Consider the following 22,122-nt stretch of genomic DNA (forward strand, 5'->3'; position numbering starts at 1 on the left):
GGCTGATTTTTGTTGTTTTTGAGAGCTGAATGGTTGATTTTATGAGATGATTGATTGATTTGGAAGTGGTTTGAGAGTGTTTTGGATGATATTGATTGTGTTTTGGAAGTTCGTGATGTTTGTTGGTGGTTCTGTGATGTTCTGATAGGTTCTGAATGGTTCTGTATACCTTCTGTTTTGTTCTGTTTTGGTCTGTTTTGTTCTGATTGTCTTCTGTAAGGAGGGAAGGAGTATTGATTGATGAAGAATGAGATATTGTGAAAGCTTATTGAATGGTTTGTGAGAGTTTGAAATGGTTTGAGAGTGAGTTATGTGGTTTTGATGATCTTCTGTAACCTTCTGTAGGTCTTCTGTAGACTGTTCTGCTTCTGTTCTGTTCTGTACTGTAGCTGTTCTGGTACTATTCTGTAGACTGTTCTGTATGCTTCTGTAAGTGTTCTGTGGAATGTATGTGTGACTTTGGGAAAGTTTTCTAGCCTTGGAAAGAGGTGAATACAAGTGCAAAAGAGCTGAAAGAAGTGGAAGAAGTAGCTGTTGAAGACTCAAGAGAAGACTAGAGTGAAGTGACAGTAGTGAGCTATGAAAGGACACTGTAGTGGCTCTGGTGACTCTTCATATCAGACATACCTCTTGGGAGGGGTATCCACGACCTAAGAGTGATTATTGAGGGTAATTTTTGAGAGATTGTAGTGAGGATATGATGTATTATTGATGGAGTAAGATAGAGAGAGAGTCAGAGATAGCCAATTCTACTCAAACAGAGTGATTGTATATGAGAGATTGAGAGAGAAGACTATGAAGATATTGAAGATGAATACTATGTGATGTGTTTCCATTCAAAGATGGTGTATTTCTTTGCTTTCTTTGTTCCATTGATGGATTTTGTGAAGATGTTGAAGAATATGGTTGATTCTATTAAAATCCGTGGGAGATCTACATGATGCTGCATGAAGATTTGTTGTGCCCGGTGTTCTTTTCTTCATTGTGACAATATGAAACATGATAAACAAGCTTGTTGATGTTACAAGATAGATTTTCTTGCAAGAGAATTCCCTTTTCCTTGGTGTTCCTCTCGGGGCTCCAACTTGGGAGAATTCCCAGTCTTAGTGCAGGAGTTAGTCAATGAGTACAACTTGTTGACTAGGATGGTAGTTCAGGGCAGACCATTAGAGGAAGTGGTAGCAAGCCTAGAAGAGGAAATAAAGGCGATTAGAAAGGCACTAGAGAGCATAATTGCCTATAACCACGAGCAGAAGGCTAGGAAACTCCAACAAGATGTAGACATGTACGAGGCCAGCCTTGGCTAGTGCAGCCAAAGCACGGCCAAATGCAGAGAGAGAATGAGCAGCAGAGGCTGACTTATCGTTGAATGAACTCGTAGCCAAGTGGCTCATAGACAATACGTCCGCTGAGCAGAGCGCAACAGCCTTAGCCACCGCATTACTCTCGGGATTAGGGGTCATGCAAGGGGCAAAGGGGAAATCTAGAATCCCTATTGTAGCAAAGCAGCTAGACAAGTATGAACCTAGCAATGGCCCATATAGCTTTGTGGAGCAATTTGAACAAGTTTGTGAAGCAAATGGTCTCACGGACCTTGCACAATGCTCTTAAGCTTTTGGTCTGTGCTTAAGATATAAGGGGAGAATTTGGTACACTAGTCTAGATGCAGTTGAGCTTACGAACTTTACCTGTCTTAAGGACCTCTTTATCAAGAGATTCTCTGAGGTAGGGTACTCTGACAATCTCATCGTCCGGTTGATGAATGTCAATCAGAGGGAAAAGGAAGACGTAAGGGACTATGTCACTCATGTGCGTAGCCTCTTCAAGAGGATCCCTGCAAATGAGTGACCTAACGAGAAGGCTGTGTCTACCATATTTATAAATGAAATTCGAAGCAAGGAGCTCTACAAGGCTTTGGCTAGTAACTCCACTCTACACCGAGACGTGCTAGCTAGAGTCTTTGAAGAGGCAATAAGGGTGGACAATCAACTTAGGGAGCGAAGCATGAGGAACACTAGTGGGGACAATACAAGTCAGAGAGCTCCAGAGTAGTCAACAGTTTCAGGAGAGAGAGAGAACTCTAGCATATAGGATAAGGGAAAGAGTGTTGACCAAGGCCAAGAGCTAGTTGAGGTGAGAATGGATCTTGTATGATTGCAAGACCAAATGAGGAAACCTGTGTGATCGCATATGCAGTGTATACATTGTGGCGGTGACCACCTCCCAGCCGAGTGCCAAGATCCTAGATCTCGGCCGTGCTCGAACTGCGATAGGTTTGGTCATGACGCATTACATTGCAGGCTGCCAAGGATATTCCCATATGCGCAGCAATACAACCCTCTATACTTAGGCAACATGCCACCTAACCTCTTTGGCAGGGGAGCCCAGTTGGCGCTTTCAGTACCAAATGACACAAGACCGGCCATTCCTAGGCTAGAGATGAACCCAACAGGCATACCCAGACCACCAGGGCCCTATGTAACCCATCCACTGAGTGACACTCTTGTTCAATATGTGGAAGAACCTAGTGAAGAGGAGACCTACGTGAACCCATACATATCCTATGATGAGGAAGTCAATCTAGTCCTGATGGACTATCAACTAGTACCGGTGATGGTGCTAGGTTGAGGAAGAGGCAGAGGCTTTGGAGGACCAAGCCAATATCCAATCTCATGCTGGACTTGCGGTCATCCAAGCCATATTTCATCACGCTGCCCGGAAAGGGAACAGGCAAACAAGGACAAAGCTGACCTTCGATGCACCGAGTGTGGAATCACACACCTATTTCTTGACTGTCCTAGACGGAAGCCATCAACTAGTTCTGCCAACGTGCCCTCAGTACCCTTGGGGCTGTTTGGTGTGGAGACCTTTGATAGTGAGGATATGCCCATCCCACTACATGTCATGATGCGAGCACAGACAAAATAGGTAGGCATCTCATTGCCTGGGCCAAGTAACCTGGATGCAGCCTCATTGGGAAAGAAAAGCCAGAGGAGAAGGAGAAAGAGAACAGACCCAAAGATTACCCTTAAGACTGAGGAAGCTACAACGCTAGTGATAAGAAAGAGGGTCATTGATGCAAAGGCAGAGACCTCAGCTCCTAAGACAGTAGAACTAGGGAGTGCCAAGGTAGGGGAATACCCCTACCCCAAACGGCAACTCGAGGCTAAAGCCAAAGTTAAGGAGTGGGTCAAGGATGCCCATGAATACCTTAAGGACGTAGAGCCCATACTAGAAGACCAAATTGAAGACCTCTCTAGTGTGAGTACACCCGTTTCACTGTCACGACCTCAATCGGGGAACGCACCCACACCACATGAGATGCCACAGAGGCAAGACCAGGAAGAAGCATGTCAGCAAGATTACATGCTGACCAAGGAGGAAGGAAACCACCCAGCAACCTCCTCACCACTTTAGCAACCACGCTAGTAACCTTGAGCCTAGGAGATCTGCTTCAGCAGCACCCTTCCTTATGGCAAGAATTAAAGCACTGGGTGGAGGGAAAAGAGGAGCACACTACCGCTGACTTGCAAGAGCAGGATGCAGTCACACAGATTCCAAGCCTAACGCTACACTAAGTTCCAAGGTCACTGCACGTCAATGCTTTTTGGGAAGGCACTGAGATGCATGCAGTCTTACCTATCTTAGCCTTGGGGGATGTAACATGAAAAGGAATCGTAGACACAGGCGCCGGTGTCAGTGTCTTGAGCCACGCAATTCTACAGGCCTGGGAAAACCCACCCGTGGAAAGGGCTAGGTTCAATGTCACATTGGCCAATGAAATGAAGGTCAGACCATTTGGGGTCCTAAAGAGCTGGCCAGTGAAGGTCACAAGGGTGCAGTTTTTCGTGAACTTCATTGTCATGAAGGGAGTGGACTAGGACATACTGCTAGGCCGATCTTGGATGAGGAACGCTCAAGTTATTGAAGATTGGGGTAACAATCTCATCTTCTTGGGGAATAGAACAAAAGCGGTAAGGGTTGAGATGGATACCTGGAAGACTACCCCAACCAACCTTGATGCTATCTCAACCATGCTAAAAGGTGATGCACACGCAAGCAAACCCTATGGGTCATTGATCAAGTACATCCCTTGCCCTGAGGATGAGCGGGATTGGATGCACGTCTTGGCAACCATTGACCTACCGTTCTCAGATGAGGAAGAGCTATATAGGCAAGCTGCTAAATCCCCAAGCATGCCAGCAAGGGAGCCCATCGTGCCACTCTGCATGATGGCAGGAAGCTCACATAACCCAGGGAAATCGGTCTCGTTTCATATCCCCACCAACAAGCTCGAGATTCAAGAAATCATAGAGTGCCTGACCAATAAACTGAAGGGCAATATGGCTGCCAATCTAAAACCCCTAAGTGATCTTTTGGCTAAGCTTGAGTGGAAATGGACCAAAATTCACAACTTGAACCTATTATATAATTGGGCTTTAGTCACTGACAAAAAGGAGATTGGAGAGGAAAGCCTGGGGGATGACAAGCAGTCAGAGGGGCAAGACTTTGATGATGAGGAGTACGAGGATTGCCGCTCTATTGGAGACAAGAGTGAAGAAGAGTTAGACACGATAGAATATGACACTGAAGGGGGAACGATCGAACAGATCAAGGCAGACTCTAGGCCTAGAAGGGAAAGGGCAGGCTGGAATGAAAGAGGAGTCATGCGGATGGAGTGCGATAGATCCTGGTTGGAGCACGTAGGAGCCATAGATTATGAGCAGGCAGGAGTGGCGCAACCACTGGTAGTTCTAGTGCTTAAGATGGATACACCACTGAATTACGACCCCCTGGCGAAACTCCTTCCTCAAGCGAGGGATGTGAGTTTAACTCGGAGTCAGAAGTCAGAACAAAGAGTGATCCCGAAATACCCCAACCCTCTAAGGTCAGACGCACCAAAGGGGACTTGCCAGTCCACCTAAGGCGTAGACGGCTAAAGGAGGAGGCTAGGATAAGCAAACTAAGGACTCAGAAGCAGAGAGGCAAAAGAAGCTGCAGGATCTCCCCAAACACTTCACAAAGTTTAAGAAGGATGATAGAGTGGTGATTCTGCTAGGAGCAAAGAGACAAGGGCAAACCAGTGAGCCAATTGAGAGACCCGCCAAGGTGAAGAAAGTCAACTTGGCAGGGGAAGGCCAGAAGCCTCGACCTGTGTTCATTGCTGACGACTTGACCAAGGATGAGGAGGCTATACTTATTGCTCTCCTACGAGAGTATGTCGATGTGTTTGCCTGGTCCTTGGAAGAACTTAAAGGAGTCGATCCTAAGGTTGTGACCCATAATATCCCAATGGTTCTAGATGCGGTGCCAACAAAGCAACAACCTTACCCTATGAATCCCAAACACGCCTATGCAGTGAAGGAGGAAATCGATAAGCTCCTGAAGACGGGATTTATATATGAGATTGAGCACACGGATTGGGTATCACCTATACTGATCGTTATGAAAAAGAATGGTAAAATTCGAGTGTGCGTGAATTACAAGAAAGTTAATACTGCTACAAAGAGGGACAACTACCCCTTACCGTATACCGAGCACATGCTGGAGAGAGTAGTAGGCAAAGAAGCCTACAGCTTCCTGGATGGCTTCTCTGGCTATAATCCAGTGCAAGTGCACCCTGACGACAGGCACAAGACTGCCTTTGCCACAGAGTGGGGTGTATTTGCCTACATTGTTATGCCCTTTGGGCTAATGAATCACCTACGACCTTTCAACAATTAATGTGCACCATCTTCAAGGATATGCTTAGATGCGAGCTAGAGGTGTTCGTAGACAACTTATGCATACACTCTAGTTGGGTCGAACACTTAGAAAAGTTGAGAGCTGTCTTTGAATGGTGTCGGTTATACAACCTCTCGTTGAACCCCTTAAAGTGCCAGTTCTAGGTGAAGCACGGATGTATCCTAGGGCACGTAGTGTCAAGGAACGGCATTGCCACTTACTTCTCAAAAGTCAGGGTCATTATCAACCTACCACCACCCATTAACTACAAGGGCGTTCAGTGTTTCTTAGGCCATACGAGATACTATCGACGCTTTGTACTGAATTACGCACTGATTGCTAGACCATTGTACAAGCTGCTGATTGTATTCGAGTGGACTGAGGAATGCCAGCGTGCATATGAAGAGTTGAAGAAGGCTCTTACCACTACACCAATCTTACGAGCCCCAGACTGGAGCATATGAAGAGTTGAAGAAGGCTCTTACCACTGTACCAATCTTACGAGCCCCAAACTAGAGCATAACGTTTCATGTACACATAGATGCCTCTAAGTTTGCTATTGGAGCTATTCTATGCCAGCCTGGTGAGCATAACCTAGATTACCCGGTGAGTTTTGCCAATAGGCAGCTCACTGAAACGAAGATGAACTATTCCACTATAGAAAGGGAAGGGTTAGCCGTGGTGTTTGTTGTAAAGAAATTTAGGCATTATCTATTGGCCACCCCCTTCGTCTTTTTCGTTGACCATCAAGCCTTGCTTTATCTCGTGAACAAGCCGTGCATTACAGGTTGCATAGCTAGATGGTTACTTCTCTTATTGGAATTTGATTTCTCTGTGGTTGTACATAAGGGAAAGCACCACTACATTGCTGATCACATGTCTCGCATACCCACAAGAGAAGCTACTGGACAAGGCATACCTGACGACCTACCGGGCGCTCATCTCTTTGGCATGTCTAGTGAAAGAGATTGGGCCAATGATGTAGTTCAAGTGCTAGAGAACGGTCTACCTGAGAGACCTATTGAGAAAGCCAGGCTAAGGAGACTTATCTTAAAGATCCAACCATACCAATTGTTTGCTGGCCAACTCTATAGGCTAGGACAAGACAGTTTGCTACGTAGATGTGTGTGTGAGCACGAGATGCACGATGTATTGAGAGAAGCACATGATGGAATAGCTTGAGGATACTTTAGTGGGGATACAATAGTCCGTAAGGTGCTACAATCCCAACTATGGTGGCCCACCCTATTCTATGATGCTGCTAAATTTGTAAAACACTGCGATGAGTGCCAGAGGACTAAGGTGCCTATGCGCAAGGATAAGATGGAGTTGACCCCCATAATAGCATGACAGCCCTTCGAAAAATGGGGCATTGACTTCATTGGACCTATCAGTCATGTGGCACAGTACTCCCATGCATGCTACATCATTGTGGCAAGTGATTACCTGACGAAGTGGGTAGAGGCAAGAGCCACTAGGAAGAACGATGCTAGGACCACTACAAAGTTCTTGTGGGAGTAGGTCCTTTCATGTTTTGGTTGTCCAATTGAACTAGTAAGTGATCAGGACACGCACTTCATTAATGAAGTGATATCCCACCTGCTCTCGACCTTCCTAATCATTCATAGAAGGTCCTCGCCCTACTACCCTCAAGCAAATGGCCAAGTAGAATCCATGAATAAAATCCTAGTCAACGTGCTTACGAAGGTGGTATCCACATCACGAAGTGACTAGGATAACAAATTAATGGCGGCCTTGTGGGCCTATCGTACATCTTATAAGACGGTTGTAGAACAGAGCCCTTTAGGCCGCCCTTTAGGCTGACTTATGGAACGGAGGCCATTCTACCCTTAGAGTTATTTGTCCCTAGCTTAAGGATAGCAGCCTAGGAGCATTGGGAGGGAAGAGAGGCTTGGACCAACCGCTTAGTGGAGTTAGAGCGTCTCACAGAGACTCGACTCTTAGCCACCCACGCTCTGATTTGTGAGAAGGCACGAAGAAATATGTGGTTTGACAAGCATGTCAAACGGCGTAACTTTGATCGGGGGGACCTCGTTCTACTATACTCTGTGAAGGGTCACAAATAGAAAATGAAATTTCAAGGACTAGGACCTTTCCGAGTATGTACAATTAGTAGAACAGGCAATGTTGAATTGGAGATGCTCGAAGATGAAGAAATATGCTTTTTCAATGGCAGTCACATGAAAAAGTACTATCCTCCTTCCCATCTGTTGCATGAGCCACCTATGGTTGAAGCCCCTGTCAATGTCTATGTGGCTACTATTACCGAACTAACAGATCAAGATGAAGAAGCAGTGGCACCCGCCTACCTACGAATCACGGTCACTACAGAACGGACGTATTCTTTTGATGCCTTGATCAACGAAGGTGCCGACTATAATATATTGACACATGAACATTGGGCACGCATTGGTCAACCTAAATTACAACCCACAAACACTAAACTCAGCCCATTTGGGGGCAACACTTACTCACTCTTAGGAAAATGCAAAGTGGCTATCTCTATCGAGTCTGAAAGTATACCAGTCTTCTTTTATGTGTTGCCATACGCTAAAGGGGCCGGTAATAAGTCACTACTAGGTCGCACTTTTAAAAAGCAGACGAACTGCAATGTGGACTATAACCTAGATCACATCCATCTTGCTATAGGCAATGTGTGCATAGTGACTACTTTCAACAAGGGTTATCTTGATCCTTCTACAATTGCAAAGCCACCAATAGAGACCCCTACGACCACACCTATGACCAAGCCTAGGGAGAAGGGCTGTGATATCTCACCCCATGCTCAAATTGCTAGAATCAAGCCCACCAAGGCCATTCACAAGGCCAAGCAGTCCACACTCATATGGGTGCCAAAATGACAAGGGCCACCTCCTTGTAAATCATAGAAACGTGCTTCTAAACGCAAAAACTATCAGTCACAACCTAAGAGGCAGCTCAGATGCTATCGACGTAGGTGCACGACCATGCCGCGATGGATCCCCAAAGATCTCTTGTGAGCACAAGGATACTATGAGGGCAACCCCTGGATATGGGTTCCTAAGAGCGGACATTCAAGAGGCTCAACTCTAAGCAACCTCACTCCAGCTAGAGAGGCTTGCACATATGGAGCCCAGGCTGCAAAGCAAGCTGGACCAGCACTGGTTGTGATTAATGAATCCCAACACATTTATCGTCCAAAGCTAGATGCCCCAGAATTATCCAAGTCAGAGGAGTTGAGCACCCCCATGCCGGCTCAGATAGAATGCAGCACACCTCCTATGCCACTGGAGCCCCCTGCAGCATCTCAAAGTGCTTCTGAGTGCAAAGTCCCTTATGTGACGCCATCAATGGAGTCACCATTGTCCAGTCCAATTACATCATTACCACCAGCAGATCTTAGGCCTTCGTATGAAAGATGATCTTTCCTTTCAGTGGCCAAGGATCTTCCTAAGACCTCGGGAGATGACGTAGTAACATGCATCAAGGTGTTGGACAGCACCTTCACCACATTCACTAGGAGCTATGAGAGGCTTAACCTAGGACTTCTCGATGAACCCCTTGCTTCCGATGTTCGTGCGTTGCCATGCACTTGGGAAGACTACGAATTTATGACCATCAAATTCCCCAAAATTGCTGCCGAATTAATTGCTAATGGAAAAATCTCAAAGGAGCAAGCCATTCTTAGAAGACTAATTACCTCGTACCACAAGCCTGCTCGCTCTGCACCTGAACAAGAACTCAAGGAGCTCATGCAGCTTGCTAGCTCTGATTCTTCATTCTTACAACTGTGGTATGCCTTGCGACTCCAATGGGAGAAAAAAGGCTACCGCATCATGACCAATGCCGAGCAAAGAAGGGCAATCAAAACAATTGAACACAACCCTACTTATGTGGCACCTCTTTCGTTTAGGGTTTTGGCCATTACACGCAACATACACTTAGATGACCATGTATTAGCCCACCCTTGCATTGACCGATTCCTTACGGAAGAGGAACTGCACGTTGCTAGCCACCTCAACTCTGGGGACATCTTTCATGACGTCTTGACCTATATCACCCAAGCTTCCATACGACCATGTGAACTTGATTGTCATGCCAAGCTTGAATATAACCCTAACCTCTATACTTGGATGTTGGCCAAGTAACTCACCCCACAAAGTCCATGTGAGTTCTCCTTCTTCCCTTGCTAATCCTAGGAAGGATTCCTTTAAAACTTAAGGAAGGGGGAGGGAGCAAAGTGAGAGCCAAGTGATGTAGCAAGGTGTAGTGATGGATGAAAATGATCAACTGAATTTAAATAGCAAAGAATGCAAGGAGGAAATAGATGTTGCTTTTGAATTATTTCTAAGTTTCATACCTCTGAAGCAGCACAGCAAATTGTCACACGCATTCTTTCTTGGGTTTTTGTTAGTGATGAGTCAATTCATAATGCTAATATTGGCATGGTGTAATGACAGGCATCTACCATGGCAGGACAAGAAAAGGGGCGTAAACTTCCATTCACTGAAGAGGAGCTGACAAAGTATGGGATCAGTGTTGAGACACGTGGATTTAGCGAGTTCACATTCAAACATACCCTGAATTTAGACGATGCCATCCTGGAAGAGCCGACAGTGAAGGAGTTGGTGGATAAATGCAACCTCTGAAAGTATGTGGAAAAGGTCGGATAGGCTATAGATTACAGCATGCGCGCTGACTTTTTAAGGAGCTTTGATGAAGGTAGGAGATGTGGCACGGTCACAGTAAGGACTGGTGACCAGGAAAGAAGGGTGCAAATGCCCCTTAATGCAGCCATCGTCGAGAAAGCCCTGGGGCTTGTGTCCAAAAAGGAGAGGCGCCCAAGAAGAGACGTATATACCATGATGGGAGTCAAAAAAGATGACATGCACACAGTGGATGGAATCAGTTTGGCTGATATTCCAGACCCCGCAACAAAGATGCAAGTTAAAATGGTCCACGCCCTTTTCTCAGGACAGAGATACAACGCTTTAATGAACAAAATCGGGGTGCCATTACTAGAGAGCATCGCTGCAGGAGTTCCAGAGGAGGTGGATTGGAACGGTTTTGTGCAGAAAACTATCAAGAGTTCAGCCGCGCTCCTGGCTCCAGTTGCAGCACACCAACTGGTGGGGAGTCTCCTGCTTATACTACACGATCCACAAGGAAAAAGCCTGCCTTGAATGCCTCCACAATCAGATATGGCGGTGTCCTGACGGCAATCATCCATGAGGCTATCAAGGATGCTGGTGTAGATGAAGTGCAAGCTGTGCATCAAAGCTCATCTCACCCCGAGGAAGAAGGCTCGAGTGAAAGGACAATAAGCGACAAAGGAGAGCCAGAGGTACCACCTACTCAAGCGGCTAAACCACGGGAGCAAAAGAAGAGTGATAAGAGCCAGAAGGAGAAGAAAGAAAGACTGAGCAAAGAAGAGCGAGCCAAGAAGAAGAGGGCTCAAAGAGAGTCAAGAAGGGTGGAGGAGGAATGAAGAAAAAAAGAAGAGGAATAACTCGAAAAAATTAGAGAAGAATCAAAGAGGGCATAAGAAGAGAGACAAAGAAGGGCAGAGGAGGAAGCCGAAGGACTAAGAGTGAAAGAACTTGCTGAGTTGGCAGAGGCCACTCATAGATTTGTCGAAGAAACCCATGGGGGAGGAGAGATCAATCCTTTGAGTCCCCACCATGAAGCTAAAGCAAGTGGCAGTGTGGAAACGGCCCCAATAGTTGTAGGCAAGGGCAAGTCCCTGTTGCAACCCCTGCCTTCCTCCTTTGTGCCAGTACCAACCGACACCACAACCACAACCACCCCGCAACCCACGCCCTCTCTAGACATGGCCCAATTGATGAACATGATGCAGCTACTTGTCAATAAAGTGGCTGAAATTGTACCAAAAGCTGGAGCAAAAAGGCATGATGTTGCAGATGCCGAGTCTAGGCAAGATCCAAAACGACAGAAGCTAGAGGCACCAACCACTACGGCCCCTACTCTCATGCCATCTGGTGTCAACTATGACGCTTATATGGCTGAGCTTCTAGCACAATTGGACAAGGCAAAAGAAGAAAAGAAGATAGCCCTGGTGGAGTTAGAGAAAGAAAAGGAAACTTCGGCAGGCTAGAATTTTCAAAGCAAGGAGTCGACCGAAGAAGGGAAGTGAAAACTCTACAAGATCAGCTGGAAGCAAAGACCAAGGAAGCCCAAGACAATGAGAGCCGCCTAAGACAAAGGCTGGAAGATGAAGAGCAAAATTTGGTGGCAGAATAGCGAAGCTTCTAGCACAATTGGACAAGGAAAAAGAAAAAAAGAAGATAGCCCTGGTGGAGTTAGAGAAAGAAAAGGAAACTTCGGCAGCCTTAAGGCTAGAAGTTTCAAAGTAAGGAGCCGACTGAAGAAGGGAAGTGAAAACTCTACAAGATCAGCTGGAAGCAAAGACCAAGGAAGCCCAGGACAATGAGAGCCACCTAAGACAAAGGCTGGAAGATGAAGAGCAAAACCTGGTGGCAGAATAGCGAAGCTTGAAGTTACTAGTGCAGCAGTATGCTGACTTGCAACATAGAATTGCAAAATTAGAAAGGTACAGACAGAAAGAAGTTCAGGAGGGCGAGCAACAAGAAGATGCCATAGCTTTTCGGCTATGGTATGAACTTGAAGAACAAGACAGATTGGAGAGGGAAATAGAGTTCCTAGAACAGGAAAGGCCAGGAGTTCCCGCAACAGAAGCACAAAGGCTGCAGAATGAGGCACAACGACTGCAAGATGTATTGGAGATTACCAAGGGAGACATAGAGGCCCTCATGGCCATGGCCTTCACCCAAAGAAGATTGCACTTCGCAGAGATCCAAAGTCACGAGCAGCTTGTGCAAGAAAAGTCAGAGCTATTTGCTGAGGCAGAAAAAAGATTCAACATTGCAAATCAAGCAAAAGAAATTGTTGAAGAACAGCTAGCTCGAAAATCTAGGGAAAGGAGCCAACTCTGGTTCTTAACGAATGATCAGCAGATTGTGACAACCTAGGCAAGTGAGCTGGAGGAGGGAAGAAAGAAGATGGACGAGAAAGCCAATGAGTAGGAAAGAAACAATTTTGAAAAAGTTAGGGATTTAACAGAATGCTTGGCGGTGGCTGAGTGCGAGAGAGTGCTTGCGGAGTCCAAGGCAGAAGCTGCTGATGTATGTGCCAACACACAAAGGCAAGCCTTCCTCAGCATAGTACTACACGTCAACCAGGCGGAGGGCAATGATTCAGTAGAGAAGGTAAGAAGGAAGCTAGAATGACCACCCCAGCACTAAAGTATGGCCTTCAAGAACGGGAGCTTCCAACAGGCACAGGAATCACAAAAGAGTAGCAATTTCACTACCTACGCCATGCCGGCCTCTCCACTGTTGAGCTTAAGGAACTTGGGTTTGAAGAGCATGAGTAGCCACCACTACCACCACAAGAGGTTCCATCAGTTGTTAAGTAGAATGTCAAAGAGGGTCCGAACTTTGAGCAGGATGCTGAAGAAGAGCAACAAAGAAGGCCCAGTCTGCCTATACTAGGCCTCCCGCCTGAAGAGCCCGAAGATGCCCATATGCCCGAGTGCATTGTGGTAGCCAGAAGAAGAAGACAAGAACTAGTAGAGGACGCCCAACGCAAAGCACGAACACTGCCAAGACAATTCCCTGAAGAGCCTGTGTCACTACGGGGGGATCCCCATCCTATCGATTGGCCTCAGGAATTGGTCATATGGCGTCAACAGGAATTCCAGACGAGGCCATTTGAACTTTCATTTGCTTATCCATGCTCTCTGGACCGTGCTTTGCCTCTAGGTATTCTAGCCAAGATCAAGGATCTGGCTAATGATCTTGCAAACACGTGGATAGGGGAAAGAAGCCTCATAATAACCAGATGGAGGCAAGAGCCTGAAGACTACTGGCAAGACAAGGTAAACAAGGTTCCCAAAACCGTCCAAGACACAACGAAGTGGCAGAGGAGGATTTGGGATACCAATTTTGACGCATGGACCTCCTTCTGCAGCTCGCTCCCTGAAGAACGCAACGACCCCATCTACATGCCCTACCCTCGTAGGCATGGAGTTGACTATGATCGAAATACTCATGGGGATTTTGACTTTCCTAAGATATATAATGTTAATGCCCAGAGCCCCGAGGAATGCCTAGTCTTTCGGTTAGAGGATCTCCTCTCATCTATCAACCGCTTCCTCGCAGATTTTTCTTCTTGCCTAGATCTAGCCTTCTTAACTGCCTGTAATTATCTTAGGCTTATCAAGTTCCTACTAATGCAGAGACCCACAGCAAAGTAAGCCCACCTCCCTCCACTCTTTTTTGACATTAACCTAGGGATAGATAGCAGAGCCATGACTAGACTAATGATGAGGGCAACCCTGCTTCCCTCCTTTTGCTTAGAAATCTTAGAGGATATGAGTGATACCCGCTTCACGAGGTGCAATCATCCTTTCTTGTCATCCATACCTCTGAAGGCCTGTGCCGGTATTAAAGATATCTACAAAGTTGCGCATTCCTATCCCAATGCTTGCGACCGCCTCGTAATCTAGCTGAAGGTGATAGGCATTAGCCAGGACATCTTCCTTGTATGCAATTCTTTTATTAAAAAAAAGAGAAGAAAAAGAAAAAGAAAAAAGAAAAAAGCATGAGGGCTCACTTCACTCACTACACCTAGGGTTTACACCTAACCCCTCTCCCACTTCACGCTTAGGGCACATCAAGGGCAAGACTTCCAGACCTGTCACCCTAGTTTTGCACTGCACCTCCAACAATACACGAACTGGGTCCTCACGTGTGGGACATTACCAAGGGCTTACCCAAGGTTAGATCCATCTGCCAGTTCCACTACACATGCACTTACACCACACCATGAGACAAACACACCCCTTAGGGAGTGCACAACTTTCTCTTGCAAGCAGAAGGAAAACTCAGTGAATGGCTACCCAGCTAAAGAAGATCATCCACGACATCCGCTAATGACCGTGAATTTTTCCCTGAGTCGGATAGGACACCACTACAATAGCTTTAGAAGCTTTTGCATACTCCGATGGTTGGATGGACCAACATGCTTGATGTAGCCGACCATCTGCCTATTGATGGCTACCATGACTGAACCAAATCAAGTAGAAGGAAAACTCAGTGATGGACCCACCATTGGCATAGATTTTGGAATCTCATATTCTCCAAATGTATGTTCAAACCCCTAGACCTGCGGATTGCTTATTGATTAAGTGCTTTCAGATCAGCACGGGATACACGGCTACATGGTTCTCAACAGTCAGTTGGCAAATGAACAGGATTAGAGATGCCCATGCAAAACCTTTATCAGCCGTCGCAGGATGGAAGCTACAACTGTGTGAGAAATGCCGAGCATCTTCATGAAGTCTAAAGCACGTCGGAATCTCTCCCGGTCATCGTTAATCAAACTTCATCACCTCTTATTCACAACATCACCTTTTGATTGTGGTCATCTATCCACCAGTGCCACTTAGCAACAACCCCAACTATCCCACTACTCCCCACCACAGCGCCATGGGATTGGCACTCAACTAGGAGGGGGGTAATGTTTACCGCAACACAGAGGAGCGGGAAAATGGAAAAAGGAGACAACCGAAAGGGCACAGGACAAAGGAAGGAAAAGGCACCCCAGATGGAAGTCATACCCTGAAAAATTTGAATGACGACCTCTCCAGAAGGCCTCAATGTCGCCTCGAGAAAAGAAAAGAGTAAAAGCGCACCATTAATTGTGAAAGCGCTCCTAAATCCTTGTAGAAGAGTGCCAGGCTCACTCCTGCGCAAATTGTATGCACTAGTTGGGAATGGGATAAGTTAGAACGGTGGGAAATAGGAAAAGAGGACCTAAGCCACGGCCGGCTATGTAAAAAAGGGGATAAGGGAATGACCGCCCAAAAGGGATTTAGGTTTTTGTATATAAAGTTGAAAAGTGAATAAGAAGCTCATTCTTGTGTGTGGCCAAAGCTTCTTTTTCTTCTTCTCTTGTTTCTTGCCTTCTTGCTTGTGCTTGAGTGAGGGATTGAGAGAGTGTGAGGGAGTGAGAGAGTGAGTGTGTGAGAGTGAGGGATCGTGGAGAAGAAGCTCCCCGTCTTCTCTCTTCATCTTCTCATCTTCTCTTCTCTTCTCTTTTCTCACACGGCTATGGAGGATGGAGCTTGACGGAGAGAGCTTGAGGTTGCTTGAGCTTACTGCAAGGATCGTGGAGCTACCGGAGTGCAAGAGAGAGGAGGGAACTCGATCGAGCATCAAGGTAAGCTTACTACACCTGTAAGGTAAGCATTGCGCATCGACTATGTGAGAGGTAGCCATGGCCGCTCGGCTTGCAACGCTTGATCAATAAGCGGTCCGTAGGTCTCGGGGTAGAGCTTCGTAGCTCCCCTTCAAGACAGGTCAATAAACCCTAATCTTTGTTCAAATTAGATCTATAAAAGGCATATTAAGACTGAGAAAATATAGATTTATTGAGCAAGTAGATGAGCAACAAATTAGAGAAAATTCTCTAACCTTTATACAAGAGACATGCTTGCACAATAATCACCCTATCACTCCATCCCAAGAGCGCCTAATGTATGTTTTCTATCCCTAATGGCTCAACTTCTCTCTCTCATCCCACCAATCAATTCTCCACCCTCAAATCTACCCCCAACCACCCAAAATTGGAGCAAAAGGGCCCAACACGAAATATACACTTAAATGTAACCCAAGGCTAAACCACACTTGACATTTGGCAAATTTCCATTTTCACTAAGGTCTCCACATCCAAATTTGAGTCGTACAATTCTTTAGCTATATCCTCATTAAGTTAACATCAAATAATACTTAGCTTCAAGTTTAAATTTCTAACCTCTTTGAATCTGAAAGTTGAAATTGTTAAAACTTTCCACAAGCTGTAATTTAGGGCATTAAATTGGTTAAATCTCTAATCCCTATGATACCAAAAGTCATTTCCAAGGGAAAATTTAATGTCCCTAACCAAAATTTATCCTAGGTACCCTCCTAGCACTTATGCACAATAACTTTTGCTAATGTTTTCCATTGCCAAAGCTTGAATTATATATCACCATGACACACATTCAACTTAATCACATATGTACACAACCAAGTGATTAAGTTGAAAATGCATGTCCTCATGACATGTTGGGTATGTTCTAGTAGAACATGAGCTCACCATCACATGTGGTAACTCACTAGTACAATTGTTTACATGACTAATCCAAATTCTTCTTTTCATCATAGATGGGAGATTATATCTGCAAGATGTTGGGTATGTTCTAGTAGGGGAACATGAGCTCACCATCACATGTGGCAACTCACTAGTACATTTGTTTACATGACTAATCCAAATTCTTCTTTTCATCATAGATGGGAGATTATATCTGCAAGATGATATTTCTTAGGCAAATCATAACAATTTCATTAAGGCAACTAAAAACATAAAACTAACATTTGGCCCTCTTCCATACAATTCTTGTAGGTCATGATAAATCTCAAAGAGGACTAGTAAAATCTAAAATCATGGAGAAAAATGCTTGTTGGATGGTCCATTTTGAAAATTGGCTTGCATGTCCTATTAAAGCTGAACCAAAACTAGTGAAATCTAAGCAATAACAAGGAAACATTCAAAAAATGTTGCAATTTTGTTTAGAAGGAAGTTTTTCACATGGAAGGTCATCATTGGCTGCCTTCCCACTATGCTTAAGCTATAGAAGAGAGGATGTGGCAATGGGGTCTACAACAAACACAAATTAAAGAGGAATCTTTGCTACATATTTTGAGGGGGCAAAATTCCAAGATGGGTATGGTGGAAAACAATGTAAATCTCTCCTTGAAACTGGGGTTGGAGACATCATCCCTTCAAAATTTGCAACTTTTTGCTTAAGCCTTGGTTTGACTGTCATTCGTTGGAGTAGCAAGAAGCAACCTAACACTGTACATAAGCTTATGCAGCAACCCAAGAGGTGGTTTGCTTGACATGATTGCTTGCAGGAATCAACCTTTCGCAGCAATCACTGACAGTTATTCAAACAACAATCAGAATCCCTTGTGTATCATACTTGCACAACACACATTAAGGTCAGGTATCATTTTGTTTGGGGCCTGGCCCCTGCATGAAGAGTTGAGGCTTGTTTTACTGTCTTACTAGGGACAACAAAATGAAGCTTATCTATTGCCTTCAACTGTTCATCATTTGCACTCAGATCCTTGGTCCAACCCCAGGATCCACGAGTTGTTTGCGATTTGGGCATCTTGTGCAAGTGCTACTCAGTAATTGGGAGACATCAAGAGCTTTTTCCATTAGCCATTGTTTTTTGCAGATGAGCAATTTTTTGGTCCAACCCAAACATAGTCAGTTTAGCCAGTTTAAACTATGTCAATCTGAGTTTCGAGGTTTTCTAAATAGTCATAAGCCCTACTCTTATTGTGATTCTCATCCTAATTCTGCAGTTTAGTATCACATGGACTGTTGTGCTCACGCATTCATGCATCTATGAAGGATATGCTCTTGCAAATTCACATTCATTTCTTGTCTTTGGGCATCCATATACTTTCTTATTTTTGCATTCAGAAAGCAATCTCTCAAAGCCTCTCCTTTACTTCCACATTTGCATGAAGTACCATGTCCTGGAACCATCCTCTGTTCCCCAAGCTGGCATGAAACTCTGTGCAATGTGCCTTACACATACCAAACCTGCGAGTAAGAGAAAATACCTTAATCCAAAGCTGGCATGAAACTCTCTGTGCAATGTGCCCTACACATACCAAACAAGCAGGCCTTACAAAATCCTGCCTTTCTAAGAGCTTAGACTATACAAAGACTCTTCCCAAGCTTTAAATCATCAAAAGTATAAACCAGCAATTACTGGAGGCCCTGAAGTGTGCAGCAGAAATGGTCAATCATGGCCTTGTTCCTGTGAAACAGTTTGGGGTTCAGTATTCTGACAAAACCACCACCAAAAAGCACAGCATGTCCATATCTTGGCATTGTTTCAAGAATGTGTCTCCTATTCATGGGCAGCGTTAGTTGAGTCCACCTGCTTTCATCTGACCTGAGCTGCAGTTAGCAAGTACTGATGCTACAAAACTCAGATACACAGTTCACAACTCAGAAATTACTACCCTTTGACCTCTAATAGCACTATGCCGCAAGCCTATTTCAGCTGTTATGTCAACAAGCCTGGGTCAAATTGAACATGCCTTACATGCTTTATGGAGAGAAATTTATCACTAAAACTAAATTAACAGAAGTAGACTGGGAACTGATCAGACTCAACACCAAATGATTTTAAAAATCCAGTCTAAGCCTGTCAATGTCATGGTGTGAGGGTCACATAGTAAACAGTTATGATAAAATTCAGTCCAAGTTTTGTCCAAATTTAAGCAGCTTTGAATTTTCAAAAGATAGGAACATATTAAGTACATGGACAAAGCAAAGAAAGACCATTTTCACTTGTTATTTTTTAGGCAAAAGATCATTAAAGTTTTTTATGAATGTGTTACCATATCAGTGTACAGTTGTTTTTAAATGCAACCCAAAGAGTAAATACCCGCTTGTCTGAGAACCAATTTCCAGATATAAATGCACAATTTACACACAGCCTAAAAGAATAGCAGGTTCGCACCATACTGCATAACAAAAGGTTCCATCAAAAACCTTGTCAAGAAATAAAATACAACACCCAAAGCAATGGAAATGGGCAATGCAGGAAGAGCACGGCGCCAAACAGCCAATAGGGCAAGTGTTGCTCCCAGGCCAGTGATGATGGCCAAGTAACATGCATAGACAGTTGTCATGTCATATAGAGCTGCCCTTCCCACAAGCACACTGTAAAAAATGAAATCTCCCAAGCCTAATTTGATAGCTCCGGTTGCACCTAGTCCAATTCCTTCATCCAGATCATCTGTTCCTTCCCAATTCATTTCTTGCTCCATCCTTACATCACTGCCATTTGGAACTACCACATTATGCATGGATGTAGAGCGTAATAGAGGTGTCCGCTCAAAGTCACTGTCAAAATGCGAACTCCTGTTGAGCTCTAGACGGTCAGAATTTTCCCTTAGAGGTCCATCGACAGAATTGTACATTTGATCTGAAGCAATGCACTCTGTATGTGAAAGAACATCCTGCATGCCTAATGCTGAACGTGTCGATGCATCAGGAGTCCCTGATGTCTCACCATTTGGCTGCAGCTGAACTTGTTCCCCAGCTCTTGCTGGTAGAGGTATTCCCAAGCTGGAAAGCCACCTGAGAAAGGAGGAACCCTCACGAGAAACAACAGGTCTCCCTTTCCAGAGTCTTTGATGTGTTCCATTTGTGCTGCTGTTTGGATCATCAGGGGTTGCTCTAGCAGTGCTGCTTGAATCATCTGAAGGTGGTCTGGCAGAGATATTTGTCAAGTTTATCGGTCTTACTGTAGAAAGAACAGGTCGAGCTTCATATATCAAAGCGGGAATTTCTTCATCCCTACTCATGGCAAGCTGCACAAGTAGATTCAAGGGCCCTCCAGGAGTCAACACAGCTGCCAGGTCATACAAAGATATGGCCACAAGAAGTACCCATGTTGTCCATTCAGGAAGCGATGTAAACCAAAAGGCCACTAGCATGCCCACGAGAATTAAGTAACCCTGAGTAAATAAAATGGGCATTCTGCAGAAAAACACCGACATGACACCAACGACAGCAAAGTTGTACAATATGACTGCTGCTGTAACGGCATCAATTGGTATTGCAAGATTTTGAATTAGCATGACAGCAACAGTCCCGCCCATGTAAGCAAGGACTGTGAAGGCTGCAAATCCCATGTATAAACGCAAGAACTTCGTGCAGCGGAAGTAGAAGAGCAGCACCAACAGGAAAGTGATCACTGTGACAACAGCTACAAATATGCCAGCATTAATCAGAGCCCCAAGGAATTTTGTCCAATCAGAGTCTGTGCTGCTTTCACCGTACACTAAGTTTGCAACACTGGTTAGGACTGTGCTGCTGACTTCAGTTTGCAATTGCTTCACCAGCAGCACCACCAGCAACATGCATATGGAGACAGGGCATACTATCCCCACAATCTCACGCCCAACAACGTCTAACATGCTGCCACCGTCCATCACGAAGTTGCAAAACTTAACACAATGCTTCGCAAAAGGTCAGAGCTTCTCATATCTGCATCACAGTAATATGAAGAGTCATGGATCATTCCTATGCAGCAGCAGTCCACAAAGTGCTACTTAAAGAGTCTAGATACAAAATTATGCACATAAATGTAGAGCAGACTCATATCTGCATCATGTTAATATAAAGAGTCATGGCTCATTCCTGTACGGGCATCCCCAAAGTACTCCTCAAAGTGTCCACATCAAAATACTACACAAGAAGTTTTTGACATTTCCCCATGTAGGAAAAGGGCTCCTTTCCCTTGATTTTCCCATTAGCGTTCAACATCATGAGCTTCTACTTGGAAGGGACTGCATGCATCGCTAGGTGCAGTTGGAGGCGAGGGGCTGCCAGCACAGGGTAATGTTTCAAGATCATGAGCCTCTGCTTGGGAGGCACCACACACCTAGCTAGGTGCAGCTAGGGCAAGGGGCTGCCAGCCCGCAGTTTCCCCTTAGTGTTTCCTACAGCGTTCAACATCATGATCTTCTGCTCGCAAGGTACCGCACACCTAGCTAGGTGCAGTCAGGGGCAGGGGATTGCCAGTCCCCCATCCCAGCAGAGAAGCTCATGATGCTGTCCTAGTTCACAATGTGGGAATTACAGTGCGAATTTGTCTAAAACTTATTGAGTTATGATCTCCCACACACAATTTTTTGAAAACAAGATTACAGAAAGAATCACAGACCCTCTGAAACGCTTTTTTTCTCTGTTAATTTCAGCTTTCTAAGAATTGAAAAGATGAACCTTGCGCACAAAACACCAGGAGATCCCTGAGGAAGGACACCTTCATGAAACTGGTTGATCTGAGGTCTGCACCTGTGAGTATGCAAGAATGATACAGAACATGGTCATGGATGGAAGAGTAACGCAGACAGAAACAGTGACAAAGAGAACGCAGAGAGAGAGAGAGAGAGAGAGAGAGAGAGAGAGAGGAATTTGCGACTTCTCAGCCCTGATAAATTAATAACAAGAAGGTTAATGTAGAATGAATTGTAAAACCTTTTTAACTTCACATTTTAAAGAAGATGGTTTCAAACCTTTGCAGTTTTCAAAATGTTTAGTTATACAATAATTTAAAATAGCAAATACATGTAGTTCAATTTAAAAGTCCATGAGTTGCCAAGTATGAAACCAAGAGCACTTGTTGATGCAAAGGTGTCATAGCAATCTATGTAGGTGATCATCCTCCAAAATTTGTGTTAAAGGTTTTTGCACTTGCTTAGAAAAGTGATCTTC

The 22,122-nt window shown here is 44.8% G+C and overlaps 1 protein-coding gene across 3 annotated transcripts; it reads right to left on the minus strand.

Annotated features, from left to right (window-relative positions):
- Window positions 1-19,177: 19,177 nt before the first annotated feature.
- Window positions 19,178-21,843, minus strand: LOC148016041 (presenilin-like protein At2g29900). 3 transcript variants are annotated; one of them, XM_087664285.1, is made up of 2 exons: window positions 21,671-21,843; window positions 19,178-20,892 (listed from the first exon to the last, which is right to left on the minus strand). In XM_087664285.1, exon 2 carries the CDS (start codon window positions 20,835-20,837, stop codon window positions 19,335-19,337), a length of 1,503 nt encoding a protein of 500 aa, XP_087520411.1. In that variant the 5' UTR covers window positions 20,838-20,892; window positions 21,671-21,843; the 3' UTR covers window positions 19,178-19,334. The 3 variants fall into 3 exon arrangements, with proteins under 3 accessions (XP_087520411.1, XP_087520410.1, XP_087520409.1); XM_087664284.1 differs by having other exon boundaries at window positions 21,572-21,843; XM_087664283.1 differs by having other exon boundaries at window positions 19,179-20,892; window positions 21,631-21,843.
- Window positions 21,844-22,122: the final 279 nt, after the last annotated feature.

Source organism: Lygodium microphyllum, chromosome 23, assembly GCF_053477565.2.
Source record: "Lygodium microphyllum isolate KBCC chromosome 23, Lygodium_microphyllum_v1.1.10, whole genome shotgun sequence".
NCBI lineage: Eukaryota > Viridiplantae > Streptophyta > Polypodiopsida > Schizaeales > Lygodiaceae > Lygodium > Lygodium microphyllum.

Coding starts and splice junctions, on each gene's coding strand:
- LOC148016041 (XM_087664285.1), bottom strand. CDS start 20,837: ATGGACGGTGGCAGCATGTTAGACGTTGTTGGGCGTGAGATTGTGGGG.